This window comes from Mesoplodon densirostris, chromosome 7 (assembly GCF_025265405.1).
Source record: "Mesoplodon densirostris isolate mMesDen1 chromosome 7, mMesDen1 primary haplotype, whole genome shotgun sequence".
NCBI classification, from domain to species: Eukaryota; Metazoa; Chordata; class Mammalia; order Artiodactyla; family Ziphiidae; genus Mesoplodon; species Mesoplodon densirostris.
The window spans coordinates 72,746,019-72,763,992 of NC_082667.1; the positions used below are offsets into that span (position 1 = coordinate 72,746,019).

The 17,974-nt window shown below is 36.9% G+C and overlaps 1 protein-coding gene across 7 annotated transcripts in view; it reads left to right on the forward strand.

Annotated features, from left to right (window-relative positions):
• The window catches only part of NUCB2 (nucleobindin 2), a 113,120-nt gene that overhangs the window by 79,719 nt on the left and 15,427 nt on the right, over window positions 1-17,974 (forward strand). For all 7 annotated transcript variants that reach the window (XM_060105077.1, XM_060105076.1, XM_060105078.1 and 4 more), the window contains 5 exons: window positions 4,314-4,457; window positions 5,061-5,168; window positions 10,229-10,355; window positions 16,789-16,892; window positions 17,712-17,897. In XM_060105077.1, the coding sequence (XP_059961060.1) occupies window positions 4,314-4,457; window positions 5,061-5,168; window positions 10,229-10,355; window positions 16,789-16,892; window positions 17,712-17,897 (669 nt within the window). The remainder of the gene's footprint in view (window positions 1-4,313; window positions 4,458-5,060; window positions 5,169-10,228; window positions 10,356-16,788; window positions 16,893-17,711; window positions 17,898-17,974) is intronic.

The window sequence follows — 17,974 nt, forward strand, 5'->3', positions numbered from 1 at the left end:
TTTAGAGTAGATGCCCAGAGACTTTCTGTCACTTTGAGATGCTGTCAGGACACAGACACATAGACACATTCGTATATACAAACGCATTCTTACTCTCTTGACTCTCTTCGTATTTATGGTAGACTTGAAAGAAGAGTGAGAGAGCAGAAGTGACAAATTGGTAAAGAGATTCCACTTCCAAGATTGGATTTATCTATAGTTTATTTTTATTACTCTCAGCTTCTATTGTGTATTGAAGTAAAGGTGGACACTATAAAAAAAAAGAGTATATTCCAAGGTATGTGACATAGCTGCCAATTGCTAAGACAGAACTGCTTATTAATGTGTACGTGTGTTGTATGGTGGGAAAAGGAGAGCCTAAGAGACATCGGAGATGACACAGGTGGAGGGGAGAAGTCTGTATGAAAGATTCTTTTAATGTATTTTTTTAAATTTTATTTATTTTTTGGCTGTGTTGTGTCTTCATTGCTGCACAAGGGCTTTCTCTAGTGGCGGCGAGCAGGGGCTACTCTTCGTAGTAGTGCACAGTCTTCTCATTATGGTGGCTTCTCTTGTTGCTCTAGGCATGCTGGCTTCAGTAGTTGCGGCACACAGGCTCAGTAGTTGTGTCCCGTGGGCTCTAGAGCACAGGCTCAGTAGCTGTGGTGCACAGGCTCAGCTGCTCCGTGGCATGTGGGATCTTCCCAGATCAGGGATTGAACCTGTGTCCCCTGCATTGGCAGGCGGATTCTTAACCACTGCACCACCAGGGAAGTCCTGAAAGATTCTTTTGAACTCTGGATTGACCACATCAAGGGATAGTCACAGTTCCTGATGGGGTCTGCAAAATGAAGTTATGGAGGTATATCCCTGATCTGACTTTCTCTGTGTACATTATAGAGAGACTATTCAAACCATTTTAGCAATTATTCATTTTCTAACTGTACAGGTACCATGTTAGGGGCTGCGGAGACTTAATTAAGCTCCAGAAGTGTGTGTAGAAGACATCAAAATTGACTTGAGCAGTTAAGTCATAACTTGGGCCTTTCAACCATGATTACACTTAAAACTTTTACATTGTTTAATGGTCATTTGGTCAGCCTGTTTACAGTGGCATATGGGACTTGCAAAGGTAAACAAAAGTTTCAATTCAGAGTTTTTAAAAAAACAACTAACTTAATATTTTTAAATTAATTTTTTAAAAGGTAAAAGGTATAGCTAATAAATACTTGAAAAGATGCTCAACATTATTAGCTAGTGAAATGCAAATCAAAATCATAGTGAGATACCGCTTCACACCCAGTAGGGTGGCTATAATAAAAAAGATAGACAATAGCATGTGTTGGTTAGGATGTGGAAAATTAGAATCCTCATATATTGCTGGTGGTAGTAGAAAAAGGTACAGCTGCTATGGAAAACAGTTTGGCAGGTCCTCAAAAAATTAAATATGGAGTTATGGAATTGACCTAGCAATTCTACTCCTAGGTATACAACCTAAAGAATTCAAAATATGCTAACACAATAACCTGAACACAAATGTTCATAGTAGCATTATTCATACGAGCCAAAAAAGTAGAAATAACCCAAATGTCCATCAACTGATGAATTGATAAACAAAATGTGGAATATCCATACAATGGCAAATCTATTCAGCTGTAAAAAAGTATGAAGTGCTGAGACTTCCCTGGTGGCACAGTGATTAAGAATCTGCCTGCCAATGCAGGGACACGGGTTCGATCCCTGGTCCAGGAAGGTCCCACATGCCTCAGAGAAACTAAGCCTGTGTGCCACAACTACTGAGCCCACGCTCTAGAGCCCGCGAGCCACAACTACTGAGCTCACGCGCCACAACTACTGAAGCTTGCATACCCTAGGGCCCGCGTGCCTCAACTACTGAGCCCACGTGCTACAGTTACTGAAGCCCGCGCGCCTAGAGCCTGTGCTCTGCAACAAGAGAAGCCACTGCAATGAGAAGCCTGCACACCCCAATGAAGAGTAGCCCTCGTTCCCTGCAACTAGAGAAAGCCTGTGCGCAGCAACGAGACCCAATGCAGCCAAAAGAAAGAATGAAGTACTGATTCGTGTTACAACATGGTTATACCTTGAAAACAATGCTAAATGAAAAAAGCCAGATATAAAAGGCCACATGTTTTATGATTTCATTTATATGAAATGTCCAGAATAGGCAAATCTATATAGACTGAAAGTAGATTCATGGTTGCTAGAGACCGAGAGAGTAGGGGGAGTGCGGAGTGACTACTAATGGGTATGGGGTTTCTTTTTAGAGTGATGAAAATGTTCTAAAATTAGATAATGGTGATAATTGCACAGCCTTGTGAATATACTAAAAACCACTGAATTGTACAATTGAAAAGGATAATTTTTATAACATGTAAATTGTATCTCAAAAGAGCAAAAACAAAACATGTACCTACAGTGGGCATGAAGCATGAATGAGAAGTAAACTTTGTTGTCATAAAAAATAATTGTGGGAAGAGGAGGTAATTCATGGTTAGGAAAAGATTCTGTGGAGAAACAAACCATCCTTCTATTAGGGATTCATAATGCAGAGTAGCCGATCTGAAGTTCTGAAAGTCTTACGAAGATGGAAACTTATTTAGCTTCATTGAGCCAGTATCTCCCAAACATTTCATTATAAAAAACATTTATTCACGGCAATCATGTTGAACTAGTGTCCTAGAGAAGAGTGAATCTTGGTCTTGAGCATACATATATAGGGGGATCACCTGGATTGTTTGTTAAAACAGATTCTGGGTTCCCACCCCAGAGATTCTGATTTCAGAGGTCTTGGGTGCAGGCTGAAAATTTGCATTTCTGACAAGCTCCCAGATGATTTTATCCTTCAGGTTTGAGAACTAAACTTTGAGTAGCATCTTTATAGAATAGTCAAATCCTGTACCTTAAATGGGTGAATTTTATGGCATGTGAATAATATCTCAATAAAGATGCTAAAAAATTTAATATACTAGAAATAGCACTAAAATGTGGATTCTAGTGATTTTGTTAATGCAAGACAATGCTCTATGAGTGATTTGTTTCCATTAAAAATTTCTTCATCTATAAAATGAGTCACTGTTCTATGTATTACGTAGGGTTGTGGTGAAAATGAGGGAATGTACTCGTCCAGATTGTGTTCTGTAGATAAAAACATGTTACTTAAAAAAAAAAGGTCCATGGCCAGCTAAGTTTGGGAGTCTCTAAATTAATAATGCATATTCCAGATTGATGGTCAGACCATTATTTTTGACTTGGATCCTAATATCACTCTCTCTATATAAAATCAATTAAGTATGAGCTTCTTATTCATTCTAATTCTTGTAGTAGATACTCTGGAGCTACAAAGATCCTTATGAAGTAGAAACTGAATAAGCAAGGTTTGAAAATACTGAGGGACCAGCAATAGTTGTTCCTCTTTTGCTTCAACGCTGTTACATCCTGCTTGATATTTTATTGACCTATTTATCTGAAAAATTATTGGCCAAACAGAATTTTAACATAAGACTATTGGCTATGATAAAATAATGTATAGGAAGGTTAAGAGAATACTTGTAGCCAGTTATTTGTCTCTTTTAATCAATTTATGTTCATAGAGCAACTTATTTTCAAAATTCGATTGAAGCTAATTTAAATATTATATCCAGAAATAATTTTGGCTCTTTAGTATTTTAATAGAGAAAAAAATAAATAGTTTTCCCTTCTCCCTTTTTCTTTTTTAAAATATTTATTTATTTATTTGGTTGTGCCAGGTCTTAGTTTTGGCAGGCGGGCTCCTAGTTACAGCTCACCAGCTCCTTAGTTGTGACATGTGGACTCCTTAGTTGCAGCATGCGAACTTTTAGTTGCAGCATGCATGTGGGATCTAGTTCCTTGACCAGGGATCAAACCCGGGCCCCCTGCATTGGGAGCGTGGAGTCTTAACCACTGTGCTACCAGGGAAGTCCCCCTTCTCCCTTTCTTAAACTTGGACTATTTATTTAAAAAAAAATTGAGTCCCTCATTACCGTCTTTATTTGAAGCTTTTATAATTAACCAAATGGTTTCTTATATTATATAAGCAGTTTAAACTTTAAAATTTTGTTTACTTGTCATTTTAATTTTAGCTGAAAAGCATTTCTTTCCTGATTTTCTTTAGTGATCTATTTTAAGCATTATTTTTGATGTTATAATCTATTTTTAACCCCTTTCCTAGAATTCTTTTGTTGAATTAAACTTCCTGAAATTAAATATATTATTAATGTGGCATTGGGAATGCATGTATATATAGTTTGAAAACATCTTTTTAGAACCTTAATATAAATGTACCTTTATTTCAGATGAAGTGGAGGACCATCCTATTACAATATTGTTTTCTCTTGGTTACATGTATACTTACTGCTCTTGAAGCTGTGCCTATAGACATAGACAAGACAAAAGTAGAAAATGCTCAACCTGTGGACAGTGCAAAGATAGAACCACCAGTAAGTGAATGCTAAAGATAACCTTGTGGGAAGAATTTTAACTAAAATATTGCTAAGAATTTATTACTTATAAAATTGGACATTTAGGAACTATTTCTGAAATAGCAGTAAAAAGAATATTGGATAAGCATATGTTCTTTAATATCAGACAAAGTTTTTTTAATGTAGTTATATTAGATATATATATCTAATTAGTATATTAGATAGTGTATAGAAGAATTAATCATAATACATTTCCAATGTAGAGATAACCAACCAAGAAAACATATTATATTCAGAGAAGAGACAGATAACAATGAGGAGAGACAGGTGACAAGGGGGTAAAACCAATTAGTATATTGGTTAAGTATTCATTGTCTAAGCCATATAGAAAATCTACCTTTATGTAAGAGTAAAACATGACATTGGTTCTGATACAGCTCTCTTCATTTGAGAAATACAACTTTTAACTTTGACTGCCCAAACTATCAAAGTAGGTATGTCTCAATGCCATTTTGCTAGACGGTTTTTTTGTTTTTGTTTTTGTTTTTTTAGGATTGAAATCTTTAGATACAGGAAAGGAAAAACTTTCAGAAGAGTTACTGTTTGTTTCTTAATTTGAAGGATACTGGACTTTATTATGATGAATACCTCAAGCAAGTGATTGATGTGCTGGAAACAGATAATCATTTCAGAGAAAAGCTCCAGAAAGCAGACATAGAGGAAATAAAGGTAAATGTAATTAAATAATTATTTGACAAACACTTGAGCATGCCAGACACTGAACTAAGTATTGGGATTACAAAGATAAGACTTGGGACTTCCCTGGTGGCACAGTGGTTAAGAATCCACCTGCCAGTGCAAGGGACACGGGTTCGAGCCCTGGTCTTGGAAGATCCCACATGCCATGGAGCAACTAAGCCTGTTTGCCACAACTACTGAGCCTGTGCTCTAGAGCCCGTGAGCCACAACTAGTGAGCCCGCGTGCCACAACTACTGAAGCCCACGCACCTAGAGCCCGTCCTCCGCAGCAAGAGAAGCCACTGCAATGAGAAGCCCGCGCACTGCAAGGAAGAGTAGCCCCCGCTTGCTGCAACTAGAGAAAGCCCGCGCGTAGCAATGAAGACCCAACGCAACCAAAAATAAAAAATAATTAAAACAAACAAACAAAAAAAAAACAAAGACTCATTCTTAGCCCTTAAAGAACCCTCAAGGGAGACTAATATCCAGAAAAAGATTACTAAGATAAATATACGCTGAGTGTATAATACATTTTGGAGATACAGAGGATGGACACCTAATTCAGTAGGAAGCAGTGGGGGAAGGTGGGAAGTCTTTCTTCCTGGTAGAGATTATGCCTGTGCTTAAATATGTGGCTGAGAAAAGGAGAAAGACTGGGAGACATGCTAGGCCAAGGTACAAGGGAACAGAGACAGGAATATATAGGAACCTGGAAGGAGTAACTGTTGCTGGAACTTGGCCTGGGAAGTGGAGGCCATGACTGGCCAAAAGATGAGGTTGGAAAGAGTCATGGGCTAGATGACAGAGGGCCTTGTACATCATGGTAAGGGGCTTGAATCATGATGTGAGGACAGCAGGAAGCTATTCAAAGGTTTAGCACAGGTTTAGTTCTGGTGTTTTAATCAGGTCCAGATTAATAGAAGATGTAACAGGCCATATCTTATCTCAATAGGGCAGGTTTAATTATTTGTCTCTGTCCTAAGAACCCTATTTATTTGACATTATCCTAGCCCTAGACATCTCCTTAGTATTCACAATAAAGAAAGAAGGTTGTAAAAACCAAGATCTGACATGAGAGATTCTTTTAAAGCCCACCCTTGAAGGGTAATGAATCCACTTAGTTGGGTTTATCTAATGAATCCACTTAGTTGGGTTTATCTTAGAGTCAGCAGTAAAAAAATTTATCTTAGAGTCAGCAGTAAAAAAAAAAAATTCCAATGATTTAATTTTAAACTTTCAGTTATATCTCTCAAGATAGTTTTATTGGTTTGCTTATGTTATTTTTGTTTATCTGTTTTTAACTTTCGTAAAAAGTTATCTTACCTGGAGCTTTGTTTGAAGGAAACTTTCTGAATCAAACATCCTTATTTTAGTCTCTGTCCCTGGTCTGGGCCCCTGTGAAAGTCTGACCCGCATTAGGTTGTGGTCACTATCAGAACCTGTGTGTGGCTTTTATTTATTTTATTTTATTATTATTTTTTAAAATAAATTTATTTATTTTTGGCTGTGTTGGGTCTTCGTTGCTGCACGTGGGCTTTCTCTAGTTGCCGTGAGTGGGGGCTACTCTTTGTTGCGATGTGTGGGCTTTATATTGCGGTGGCTTCTCTTGCTGCAGAGCATGGGCTCTAGGCACTCGGGCTTCAGTAGTTGTGGCACTCAGGCTCAATAGTTGTGGTTCACGGGCTCTAGAGCGCAGGCTCAGTAGCTGTGGCGCACGGCCTTAGTTGCTCCGTGGCATGTGGGATCTTCCCAGACCAGGGCTCAAACCCGTGTCCCCTGCATTGGCAGGTGGATTCTTAACCACTGCACCACCAGGGAAATCTCTGTGTGTGGCTTTTAGTTCACAGCTGTCCTCTTGGAGGCTGTGTATTTTTCTGGGAGAATGGTAACAGCCTTATGCCAATAATTCCCTTGAATTATCTTTATTTTATTTTATTTTATTTTTGAATTATCTTTTTTTAATTGAAGTATATTTGACATACAGTATTATATTAGTTTCATATGTACAACATAGTGATTTGACATTTGTATACATTGTGAAATGATCACCACACTAAGTCTAGTAACCATCTGTCACCATACAAAGTTAATACAATATTATTGACTTCATTCCTCATGCTGTACATTATATCCCCATGACTTATTTATTTTATACCTGGAAGTTTGTACCTCTTGATCCCCTTCACCCATTTCACTCCTCCCCCAACCTCCCTCCACTCTGGCAACCACCAATTTGTTCTCCCTATCTATGAGTCTGTTTTTTGTTTGGTTTAGTTGGTTTGTTTGTTCTGTTTTTTTAGATTCCACATATGTCATGCGGTATTTGTCTTTCTCTGTCTGACTTATTTCACTTAGCATAATATCTACAGTCCCCTGAATTGTTTTGAGAATAATCTCATGTTTCCTTGAAAAATTCATTTGAGCTGTGGAACTAATTTCCTGGGATGAATGATATTTAATGTAGAACTTTCAATGTCTCTTATTTACTTCAGTTAGGACTAAGAGTGTTATTTGGGGGCTAACAGACAATGTGGGTAATGGGAGTTACTATATAGAGATAATCAGGGAAAAGAATACAACAAGCTTGCCTTCTTTGGTATAGGAGAATACTTTTATAACTGTCTTCCTTTCACAGTCAATTCCTATTCCCTATGGGGTTGTGTGGGGGGAGACAAAATGAAGTAAGTTAAACAGTTGTTTAATGAAAAAGAAATTGGGTAAAAATAGACAATAAAAATCAAGCCAACAGAATCATTACAAACAGCTGAGCAAAGACTCCTGTCTCAGGAAAAACTGGAAAAAAAAAAGTTAGAAGTTGTCCTTTGTTGTCAGCTAAGCATTTTGAAAGGAGAATCATACTATGTTTCTTCACTTACCAAACATTGCTAACTGGGAAGATTATGGCTTCACCCTTCACCACTTCCATGAATGTACTTTTGTGAAGGATGTCAGTTGACTTCCTTATTTTTTTTTACTTAAAAAAAATATATAGTTATTTATTTATTTGACTGCACCGGGTCTTAGTTGCGGCAAGTGGGATCTTTAATTGTGACATGCGGGATCTTTAGTTGCAGCATGCAGGATCTTTAGTTGCAGCATGCGGGACCTAGTTCCCTGATCAGGGATCAAACCCAGGTCCCATGCACTGGGAGCGTGGAGTCTTAACCACTGGACCACTAGGGAAGTACCTGTCAGTGATTTCTTAATTGCCAGATCTAGTGAGCACCTTTTATTCCTCTTCTTACTGGACTCCTTTATTTTATCTCAGTGGTTCTCAGATTTTAAATTGTTAAAACAGATTTCTGGGCCCCACCTCCTGACTTTCTGATTCAGTAAGTCTAGGGCCTCCATCTAAAGTTCCCAGGTGATGCTGATGCTTCCACTTTGGGACCACACTTGAGAACTATTGTTTTATCTAATAATAATGACCATTCTCTCCTTGAAATGTACTACACTTTTTGCTTCTGTAACAGCGTATTCTCTTAGCTCTCCTTCTCCTTCTCTGAACATTCTTTCTTGGTCTTGCTTGAGGCGTTTCTTTTCCTTCCCTTCCTCCCCCTTGACTCAGTCCTGAAGGGTCTGTGTGCCTGATTGCTAGTTAGACTTGCAGTTTCTAATTGAAAATGCATTTTTAAACAAGAGAAGGTAAACCACTAGCTATTTTGTCTCTTAAATTTTGGAACACGTATAGAATTACTCATCTATGAAAAAAAAGTAATCAAAGGAGACAACCTAAAAAAGATGAATTTTGAAAAGTTATTTATATATAGAATGACTAAAGCTTAAGGAGGCCACATTACTTTAAAAAACTTTATTGAAATATAATTCATATACCATAAAATTTGCCCCTTTAATGTATGCAATTCAGTGGTTTTATTATATGTACAGAGTCATGTAACCATCACCACTATCTAATTTTAGAACAATTTTATTTCCCCCAAGAAGGAACCCTGTACCCATTAAGCAATCACTCCCCCTTTCCTTTCTCTCCTCAGTCCCTGGAAACCATTAATCTACTTTCTATATCTGTGGATTTGCCTATTCTGGACATTTCATATAAATGGAATCATACAAAATTTGGCCTTTTGTGCCTGGCTTCTTTGACTTAGCATAATGTTTTCAATGTTCATCACGTTGTAGCATGTATCAGTGTATTCATTCCTTTTAATGGCTGAATAATATCCCACTGTATGGATATTCCATATTTTATCAATTCATCAGTTGATGGACATTTGGGTTATTTCTACTTTTTTGGCTTGTATGAATAATGCTGCTATGAATATTCATATTTAAGACTTTATGTGAGGACTTCCCTGGTGGTGCAGTGGTTAAGAATTCTCCTGCTAATGCAGGGGACACGGGTTCAAGCCCTGGTCCGGGAAGATCCCACATGCTGCGGAGCACCTAAGCCCGTGCACCACAACTACCGAGCCTGTGCTCTGGAGCCAGTGAGCCACAACTACTGAGCCTGGGTGCCACAACTACTGAAGCCCACGCGCCTAGAGCCCGTGCTCCACAACAAGAAAAGCCACCGCAATGAGAAGCTTGCGCACTGCAACAAAGAGTAACCCCTGCTCACCGCAACTAGAGAAAGCCTGAGTGCAGCAACGAAGACCCAATGCAGCCAAAAACAAAACATAAATTAATTAATTAATTAATTAAAAAAATACTTTATGTGAACATATGTTTCAACTCTTTAGGTATATACCTAGGAATGGAATTGTGGGGTCATATGGTAACTGTGGGTTTAACTTTTTGAGGAACTGTCAAAATTGTTTTCCAAAGTGGCTGCACCATTTTACAATTTAAGTTACTTTTTGAATTTCTTCTTTGTGCTTTAATTATGCTTTTCTAAATTATATGGTTTTTAGACACCTTGATTTTAGAGTTACAAACTGAATATCTTCTGAAAGAAATGCTGTTTGTAATGTCAAATTTATCTAAAATAGTCAAAATATCACTACTTTATTATAACCCTATTTTTAATATATTGTGTCTTATCTAAAAATGCAATGGAATAGATAAAATTAATTTATTATTTTTGTTAACAGAGTGGTAGGCTAAGCAAAGAACTGGATTTAGTAAGTCACCATGTGAGGACAAAACTTGATGAACTGAAAAGGCAAGAAGTGGCAAGGTTAAGAATGCTGATTAAAGCTAAATTGGATTCCCTTCAAGGTAAGTGCTAAAGAAAAGGCAGGAAAATTCCAATATTTGATTGTTCAGTTCAGTTTACAGACCATGTTCCTATAGTCAAAATTTAATGTTAGTATTGATTTGGCTTCTCTTATTTTTTTTTTAATTTAGTTATTTATTAATTAATTATTTATTTATTTAGGCTGCGCCAGGTCTTAGTTGCGGCACTCGGGATCTTCACTGTGGCATGCAGACTTCTTAGTTGCTGCATGTATGTGGGATCTAGTTCCCTGACCAGGGATCAGACCCAGGCCCCCTGCATTGGGAACATGGAGTCTTACCCATTGGACCACCAGGGAAGTCCCACCTTCTCTTAATTTTTAAAATTTAATTTTTTGAATAGGTTATATATTCATGTCATTCAAAAATCAAAATGATTAGCCTGAAATAATTATATCAGTAAAAAGGAAGAATGAAAAATAATGAATTAAGCCACTGATTTAAAAGAGGAAAAATAACATCAAAGCAAACCAAAAGAAAGTAGAGAGAGAAAATCTAATTAGAACAATTTCCATAGATGAAGTAGAACAATTGTCAGAGCTAGCTCCACGGAAACACCAGGTTCAGAGAGTGCCAAAGGGAATTCCACCAAACCATTAAAGATCAGATTGTCAGTGCTATTCCAGAGCATAGATTAAGAAGGAAACTTCCACACTCTTATTATGTGTTGATGCCAAAACCAAAATTATTGGACGTTAAAAGAATATTCTATCATAGCAAGTGGATTTATTTCAGGAATGCAAGATTAACTTAATTTTAGGAAATCTAATACTGTAAATTATCATATGAATAGATATAAGAAGAAAGAAATTTTTGGTGTGACAAAAGAAATTGTAAAGTCAAAGGACAAATAATGAATCGGAATAAATCTTTGAAATTTGTATTTTTTTAAAATTAAGACAATTTTTTTAGTGCAATATAAGGTTCACAGCAAGATTGAGGGTAAGATACAGAGATTTCCTATACACCCCTGTCCCCAAACGTTCATAGCCTCCCCCAATACCAACATCTTCCAACAGTGTGGTACATTTGTTACAATTGATGAACCTACACTGACACATCATAATTACCCCAAATCCATAGTTTATATTAGAGTTCACTCTTGGTGTTGTACATTCTATGGGTTTAGGCAAATTTATAATGACATGTATCAACTGTTATAGTATCATACAGAGTAGTTTCACTGCCCTAAAAATCCTCTGTGCTCTGCCTATTTGTCTTTCTATATTCTTTTAATTTTAGACTATGAGAAGATTAAATAGCTATGAAGCAGAGTTTTTGAAATGTGAAGATATCTTAAAGTAATCTCATTGTTCATATGATCACCTCCATATATTCAGAAAAGGCATTTGACAAAAATTAACACCCCTTCTTAATTTTAAAAAAGTAATAAAATAGTAATCAATAAATACTTCTGTAACATGATCAGATATGTCCAACTCAGCTACACAATGGGGAGATACAAATATATTTTCTCACTACAATCAGAAACAAAACAATGATGCTCACTGTCACCACTACTATTTAATATTGTTTTGGAGGTACTAGCCAAAGCAATTATACAAATGAAAAAATTGGAGGTAAAATAATTGGAAAGTAGGGGATAAAACCATCTCTATTTGCAGGTAATATAATTATTCACTTGGAAAACCCAAAGAACTTGTCTGAAAAACTTAGTATATACAAAAGGAAAATTCAGCAAGGTAAACAATATACAGAAATCAGTGTTTTTCATATGTACAAACAACAGCCAGTTAGGAGATATAATGGAAGAAAAGATTCCATTTATGATACCAACAAAGATAAAACACCCAGAATAAACCTGTTAAGAAATGTGCAAAACTTACAGATAAAAACTTTAAAATGCTCCTGAAGGACACAAAAGTAGACTTGAAGAAAGGGGAAGACATAACATCTTTTTGATACAAAGACTCAACATTATGAACATGTCAGTTCTTCTTAGGTTAATTTACAAATTTAACATGATCCAAATAAAAAGATGTACTTTTTTCCCCTGGTACTAGCCAAGTTAATTTTAAAGTTCATATGAGAAGGGAAATGAGCAAGAAAAGTGATGTGCCTCTGAAGAAGAACAAAGAAGGACTAGATATATTAGATATTAAAATATATCACTAAGCCTCTGACATTAGAACTCTATGGTTTTGTCATGTAAGTAGAAAGACCAGTGGAACAATATAGAAATTCCAGAAATAAAATTAAATACATATGGAATTTAGTTTGAATTAAAGGTGGTATCTCATTATTAGTGAGATAAAAATTTTTTTAAAAAGTAGCCTTGGGCCTCCCTGGTGGCGCAAGTGGTTGAGAGTCCGCCTGCCGATGCAGGGGATGCGGGTTCGTGCCCCGGTCTGGGAGGATCCCATATGCCGCGGAGCGGCTGGGCCCGTGAGCCATGGCCGCTGAGCCTGCGCGTCCGGAGCCTGCGCGTCCGGAGCCTGTGCTCCGCGACTGGGGAGGCCACAACAGTGAGAGGCCCGCATACCGCAAAAGGAAAAAAAAAAAAGTAGCCTTAATAGAGTTGGATAGCCATTTGGAAAAAGGTACAGTTAGATTTATATCTAATATACATCAGAATAAGTGCTTATATAAATCAAAGATTTAAGTGTAGAAAATAAAACCATAAAAGCAACAGTTGACAACATAAGTGAATTCCTTTATTGTCTTGGAATGGCCTTTCTAATTAGGAATCAAAATCCAAGGGCCAGCTTTGGCAACTGGGAGACCCTTCAAGCTGGCTCCTGTGTCCTTGTAATGTGCCCCCCATAGGTTGGTTATCTGGGTGGTTCATTGTCATCAATAAATATCTGAATACTTACTAAGGGTGGAATAGCAGTTCTTAAACTTCAGATTGCATAAAAATCACCTTAGGGAGCTAGTTAAAAATGTAGATTACTGGATCTCACCTCCAGATACTCTGATTCTAGGGATGAGTAATCTGCATTTTATCTATTTTTTAAAAAAACATAGTTATTTATTATTTATTTTCTTATTTTTATTTTGGCTGTGCCGGGTCTTAGTTGCGGCATGCGGGCTTCTTAGTTGCTGCATGCGAACTCTTAGTTGTAGCATACATGCAGGATCTAGCTCCCCGACCGGGAATCAAACCTGGGCCCCTGCATTGGGAGCATAGAGTCTTACCCACTGGACCACCAGGGAAGTTCCTGCATTTTAAACATGTACATCTGGTCAATGGATCATATTGGAGAAATTGTGTAGAGCAGTAAACTCTCTGCTGGTGAATAGACTTAGAAAACAAGTACCAAATACTCTTTATCCTGAAACTAAGGATATCAATGAGAGGTAAATTAACTCATACCATCCTACTTCAGCTGGTCAGACACACAAGGTAATTCCATCCTTGAAGCCAGGCCTAAGGTGGTTTGAGATTTCTTTGCCCTTAGACAACTTCCATCCCCTTAATCTTGGCAACATTTTCTTTATTCCAAGACAGTGGCTGAATTTCATTATCTAAAGTAAACTGTTTTATATGCTTAGAAAAGTTATGAGTATTTTCTCATTGATTCAAAATTTATGAATTAAAATTTCTGATAATTTGAAGAAGGGCTTAAAGCGTCTTAATTTTGCGGGGTGTGTGTGTGTAATTTTTAAAGTAGGCAATACATTCACATGGTTTGAAAAAAGAAAGTATAAGGGGCTTCCCTGGTGGCACAGTGGTTGAGAGTCCGCCTGCCAATGCAGGGGACACAGGTTCGTGTCCCGGTCTGGGAAGATCCCACATGCCGCAGAGCGGCTAGGCCCGTGAGCCATGGCCGCTGAACCTGCGCGTCCGGAGCCTGTGCTCCGCAACGGGTGAGGCCACAACAGTGAGAGGCCCGCGTAACGCAAAAAAAAAAAAAAAAAAAAAAAGAAAGAAAGTATATAGCAAAAATTCCCAGATATTTTTGTACTTTATCAGTTCCCACTGCCCCCTAATACCATCCTTCCTGAGTTTCTTTACTCATATATAAACAAATACAAATAAAAGTTCTTATTTGTCCTCTCTTTTATACAAAAGATACATGCAATACACGTTTGTAGCTTGTATTTTTCCTTTACTCATATATTTTGGAGATCTTTCTGTATTAGTACATAGAGACCATCATTTTTGTTAAGCAACTGCGCAGATTTCCATTATATAGGTATACCATAATTTATTTACCAGACCCCTGTTGATGGATATTTGGGTTATTTCTAGTGAACACTCTTGTATACATACCACTATGTATCCATGTAAGATTATCTGTAGGATAAGTTCCCCACAATAAAACTGTTAAACCAAAGGATATATGTATTTGTAATTTTGGTAGATACTGCCACCTCCACAGAAGGTGATCAATACCCATTCCCACCAGCAATAATTTCTCACAGCCTTGCTAATTATAAGTATCATCAAACTTTAGGAATTTTGCCACTCTGTTAGATGGTATAATTGTGCAGGTTTAATATGTATTTCTCTTATTTTGAGTGAGGCTAAGTGTCTTTTCATGTATTTCAGTGACGGGTCGTATCCTTTAGGGCTAGGTTTTGTAACAGATCTTTTCTTCATGAGCAAAACTTCTAGTACAGGGCCATACTGAGAATTCAGTGAAAGCTTAGTTGACCTAAATTTAGCTGTTTCTTACTTTTTGGCATAACAATATGTTCCAGGCTCATCTTGTACTTTATACCCTGCCCTAGCCCTGGAATTAGCCATTTCTCTGAGGATTCCTGGTTCTTAATTTTAGTGCGAAATGATGTTACAGACTAAGAGATGGCACTAGGTGTGCTCAGTACTCCTGGGATGTATTTTCTTCTTGACACTTCCATAGGACAGAGATAGGAAATACAGACATGTCTATACACATATGCATGCACACACACATATATAAATATATATTCATACACATGCATATACGTGTAAAACATACATGCATATATGTGTACACATTATATATGTTAGTTTTAGAAATAATAAGTTCACACAGTTAGTACTAATTACCCTCCCTTTCCCCAAGTTTCTTTCTTGCCTTCCATCATTTTCATGTTTGTATGTTCTTTTTTCCTAAGTGAGAACCCTGACTTCTAACAAATCAACACATGTACATATTTTGCTCAGTTCTATAATACAACTGAAATCGTCCAGAATTGCTTCACTCATTCAACTACAATACACTGTAGCTTTTTTTTTTTTAAGTTCTTTACAAAGAAAACAGTTGATGTTTCTTTAAAAATCAGTCATAGGGGCTTCCCTGGTGGCGCAGTGGTTGAGAGTCCGCCTGCCGATGCAGGGGACACGGGTTCGTGCCCCAGTCCGGGGAAATCCCACATGCCGCGGAGCGACTGGGCCCGTGAGCCATGGCTGCTGAGCCTGCGCGTCCGGAGCCTGTGCTCCGCAACGGGAGAGGCCACAACAGTGAGAGGCCCGTGTAGCGAAAAAAAAAAAAAAAAAAAAAACCTAAGAAGTTTAGCTATAAACCCTGGCCCTCTTTAAAAAAAAAAAAAATCAGTCATAATCAGGGACTTCCCTGGTGGTCCAGTGGTTAAGACTCTGTGCTTCCAGTGTAGGGGGCGAGGGTTCGATCCCTGGTGGGGGAACTAAGATCCCACATGCTGTGCTATACAGCCAAAAAAAAAAGTCATAATCAATTGAATTTACTGAATTAGATTTTTATTGTTCCATAAAGGATTAATTGGAGCAGCATACAAATAGTTCCTTCATATAAATTTTAGAGCAATTCTTTTTAGAAATTCTTCTTAGGACTTCCCTGGTGGTCCAGTGGGTAATACTCTGTGCTCCCAATGCAGGGGGCCCGGGTTCGATCCCTGGTCGGAAACTAGATCCTGCATGCATGCCGCAGCTAAGAAGTCTGCATGCCTCAACTAAATAGTCCGCATGCCACAACTAAGAAGCCCACATGCTGCAAGTAAGCATCCGCATGCTGCAACTAAGAAGTCCATATGCTGCAAATAAAAGATCCCACATGCTGCAGTTAAGACCCGGTGCAGCCAAAAAAAAAAAAAATTCTTATAAAAAAAAAAAGAGATTCTTCTTAGACCTTTGGTGAGGGTAGTATATTAGAGTTTAATTAAAAGTAGGAAATGTGGTACTTTTACAATAATGAAAAAGTTTTTACTGTAAATTATACTGTAAAAGATAGCTAACTAGTCTTTCTTGAAATAACATTAAAATGTACACATTAAATTGTATTCCATTCTAGATTCAAGGGCATTACCTTTGCCTAGAATAATATGTACAATATTCTAAAAGAAAATATGAACTTTTAAATCTAAAACTTTGAATTTTCTTATAAAATCCTATAGGAATTAATATGAATGCTTATTCTTATATATTATTTATATTAATGTTTCTAGCTTCTAATAATTTATTGTTTACAGTTTTCTCATTTTCTTTCAGATACAGGCATAGACCACCATGCTCTTCTAAAACAATTTGATCATCTAAATCACCTGAATCCTGAGAAGTTTGAATCTACAGATTTAGATATGCTAATCAAAGCAGTGAGACTCATTTCAAAATGTGTTGTCTTTGTTGTGCCTTTGAGGTTTTGTAATTTGACAAGTAAATTCCATGAAGTGGTAGTATAACTTTTACATACTCTCTAGAATATCTTTAAAGGGAGATAGCTTAACTCTTATTAGTATAGATAATAATGTGGACATACAGGTCTGTAATCCCTTGCCAACAATTCCAAAATCCAAACTACTATAAAAATGGAAACCTGGCTTGAATTATAGTAAGGCTATTTATAGGTTTTATTTAGCTTACTTAGTGTATTTATAGATTTTCATAAGGAATCTGTTTGATTACAAACTCTTCAGGGGTGTTAAATGATATGGCATATATGCCATATGTCTTTTCTAAAATCTAGAAAATTCTTAAACACACCCTGCCTCAGGGATTTTAGATTATAATTTATAGACCTCTCGTGTTGTACTGTATGAAGTTAGCAAATTAGATGTTCTAGCCTGGGTGTTACTAGATTTAGTTAAGTCGTTAGGAACTGTTCTAGTTCTCTATACTGTACAGATTTGATACAGTCTCTTCCTTTTTCTTCTTTTTAAAATAAATTTATATATTACTTGCTTATAAGGAACTTCCTAAAGTTGAAGCTAGCTTTGAACTTTTCGTTTTTTTTGAATGCCTACATCTCTGAGAATAATAATGACTAAAATAGAAGGGTAAAATTTAAAACAGAAGTCAAATATGTTTTGGCTCTCCTATGCTACCTTCTGTTAGAGAGTATGCTATATGCAAGAAAGCCTTTATGTATATTTTTCAAACATATCTTCTTATTTAATTTAAAAATTGCATTATAGGCTACAAGTGATCTGGAACACTATGATAAGGCTCGACATGAAGAATTTAAAAAATATGAAATGATGAAGGAACATGAAAGGAGAGAATATTTAAAAACACTGAATGAAGAAAAGAGAAAAGAAGAAGAATCTAAATTTGAAGAAATGAAGAGAAAGCATGAACATCATCCCAAAGTTAATCATCCAGTAAGGATTATGACTTTGTAAAACCATAGTTAAATGAAGATACTTCTTTGTGCCAGATAGTAGAATTTTATAAGTTA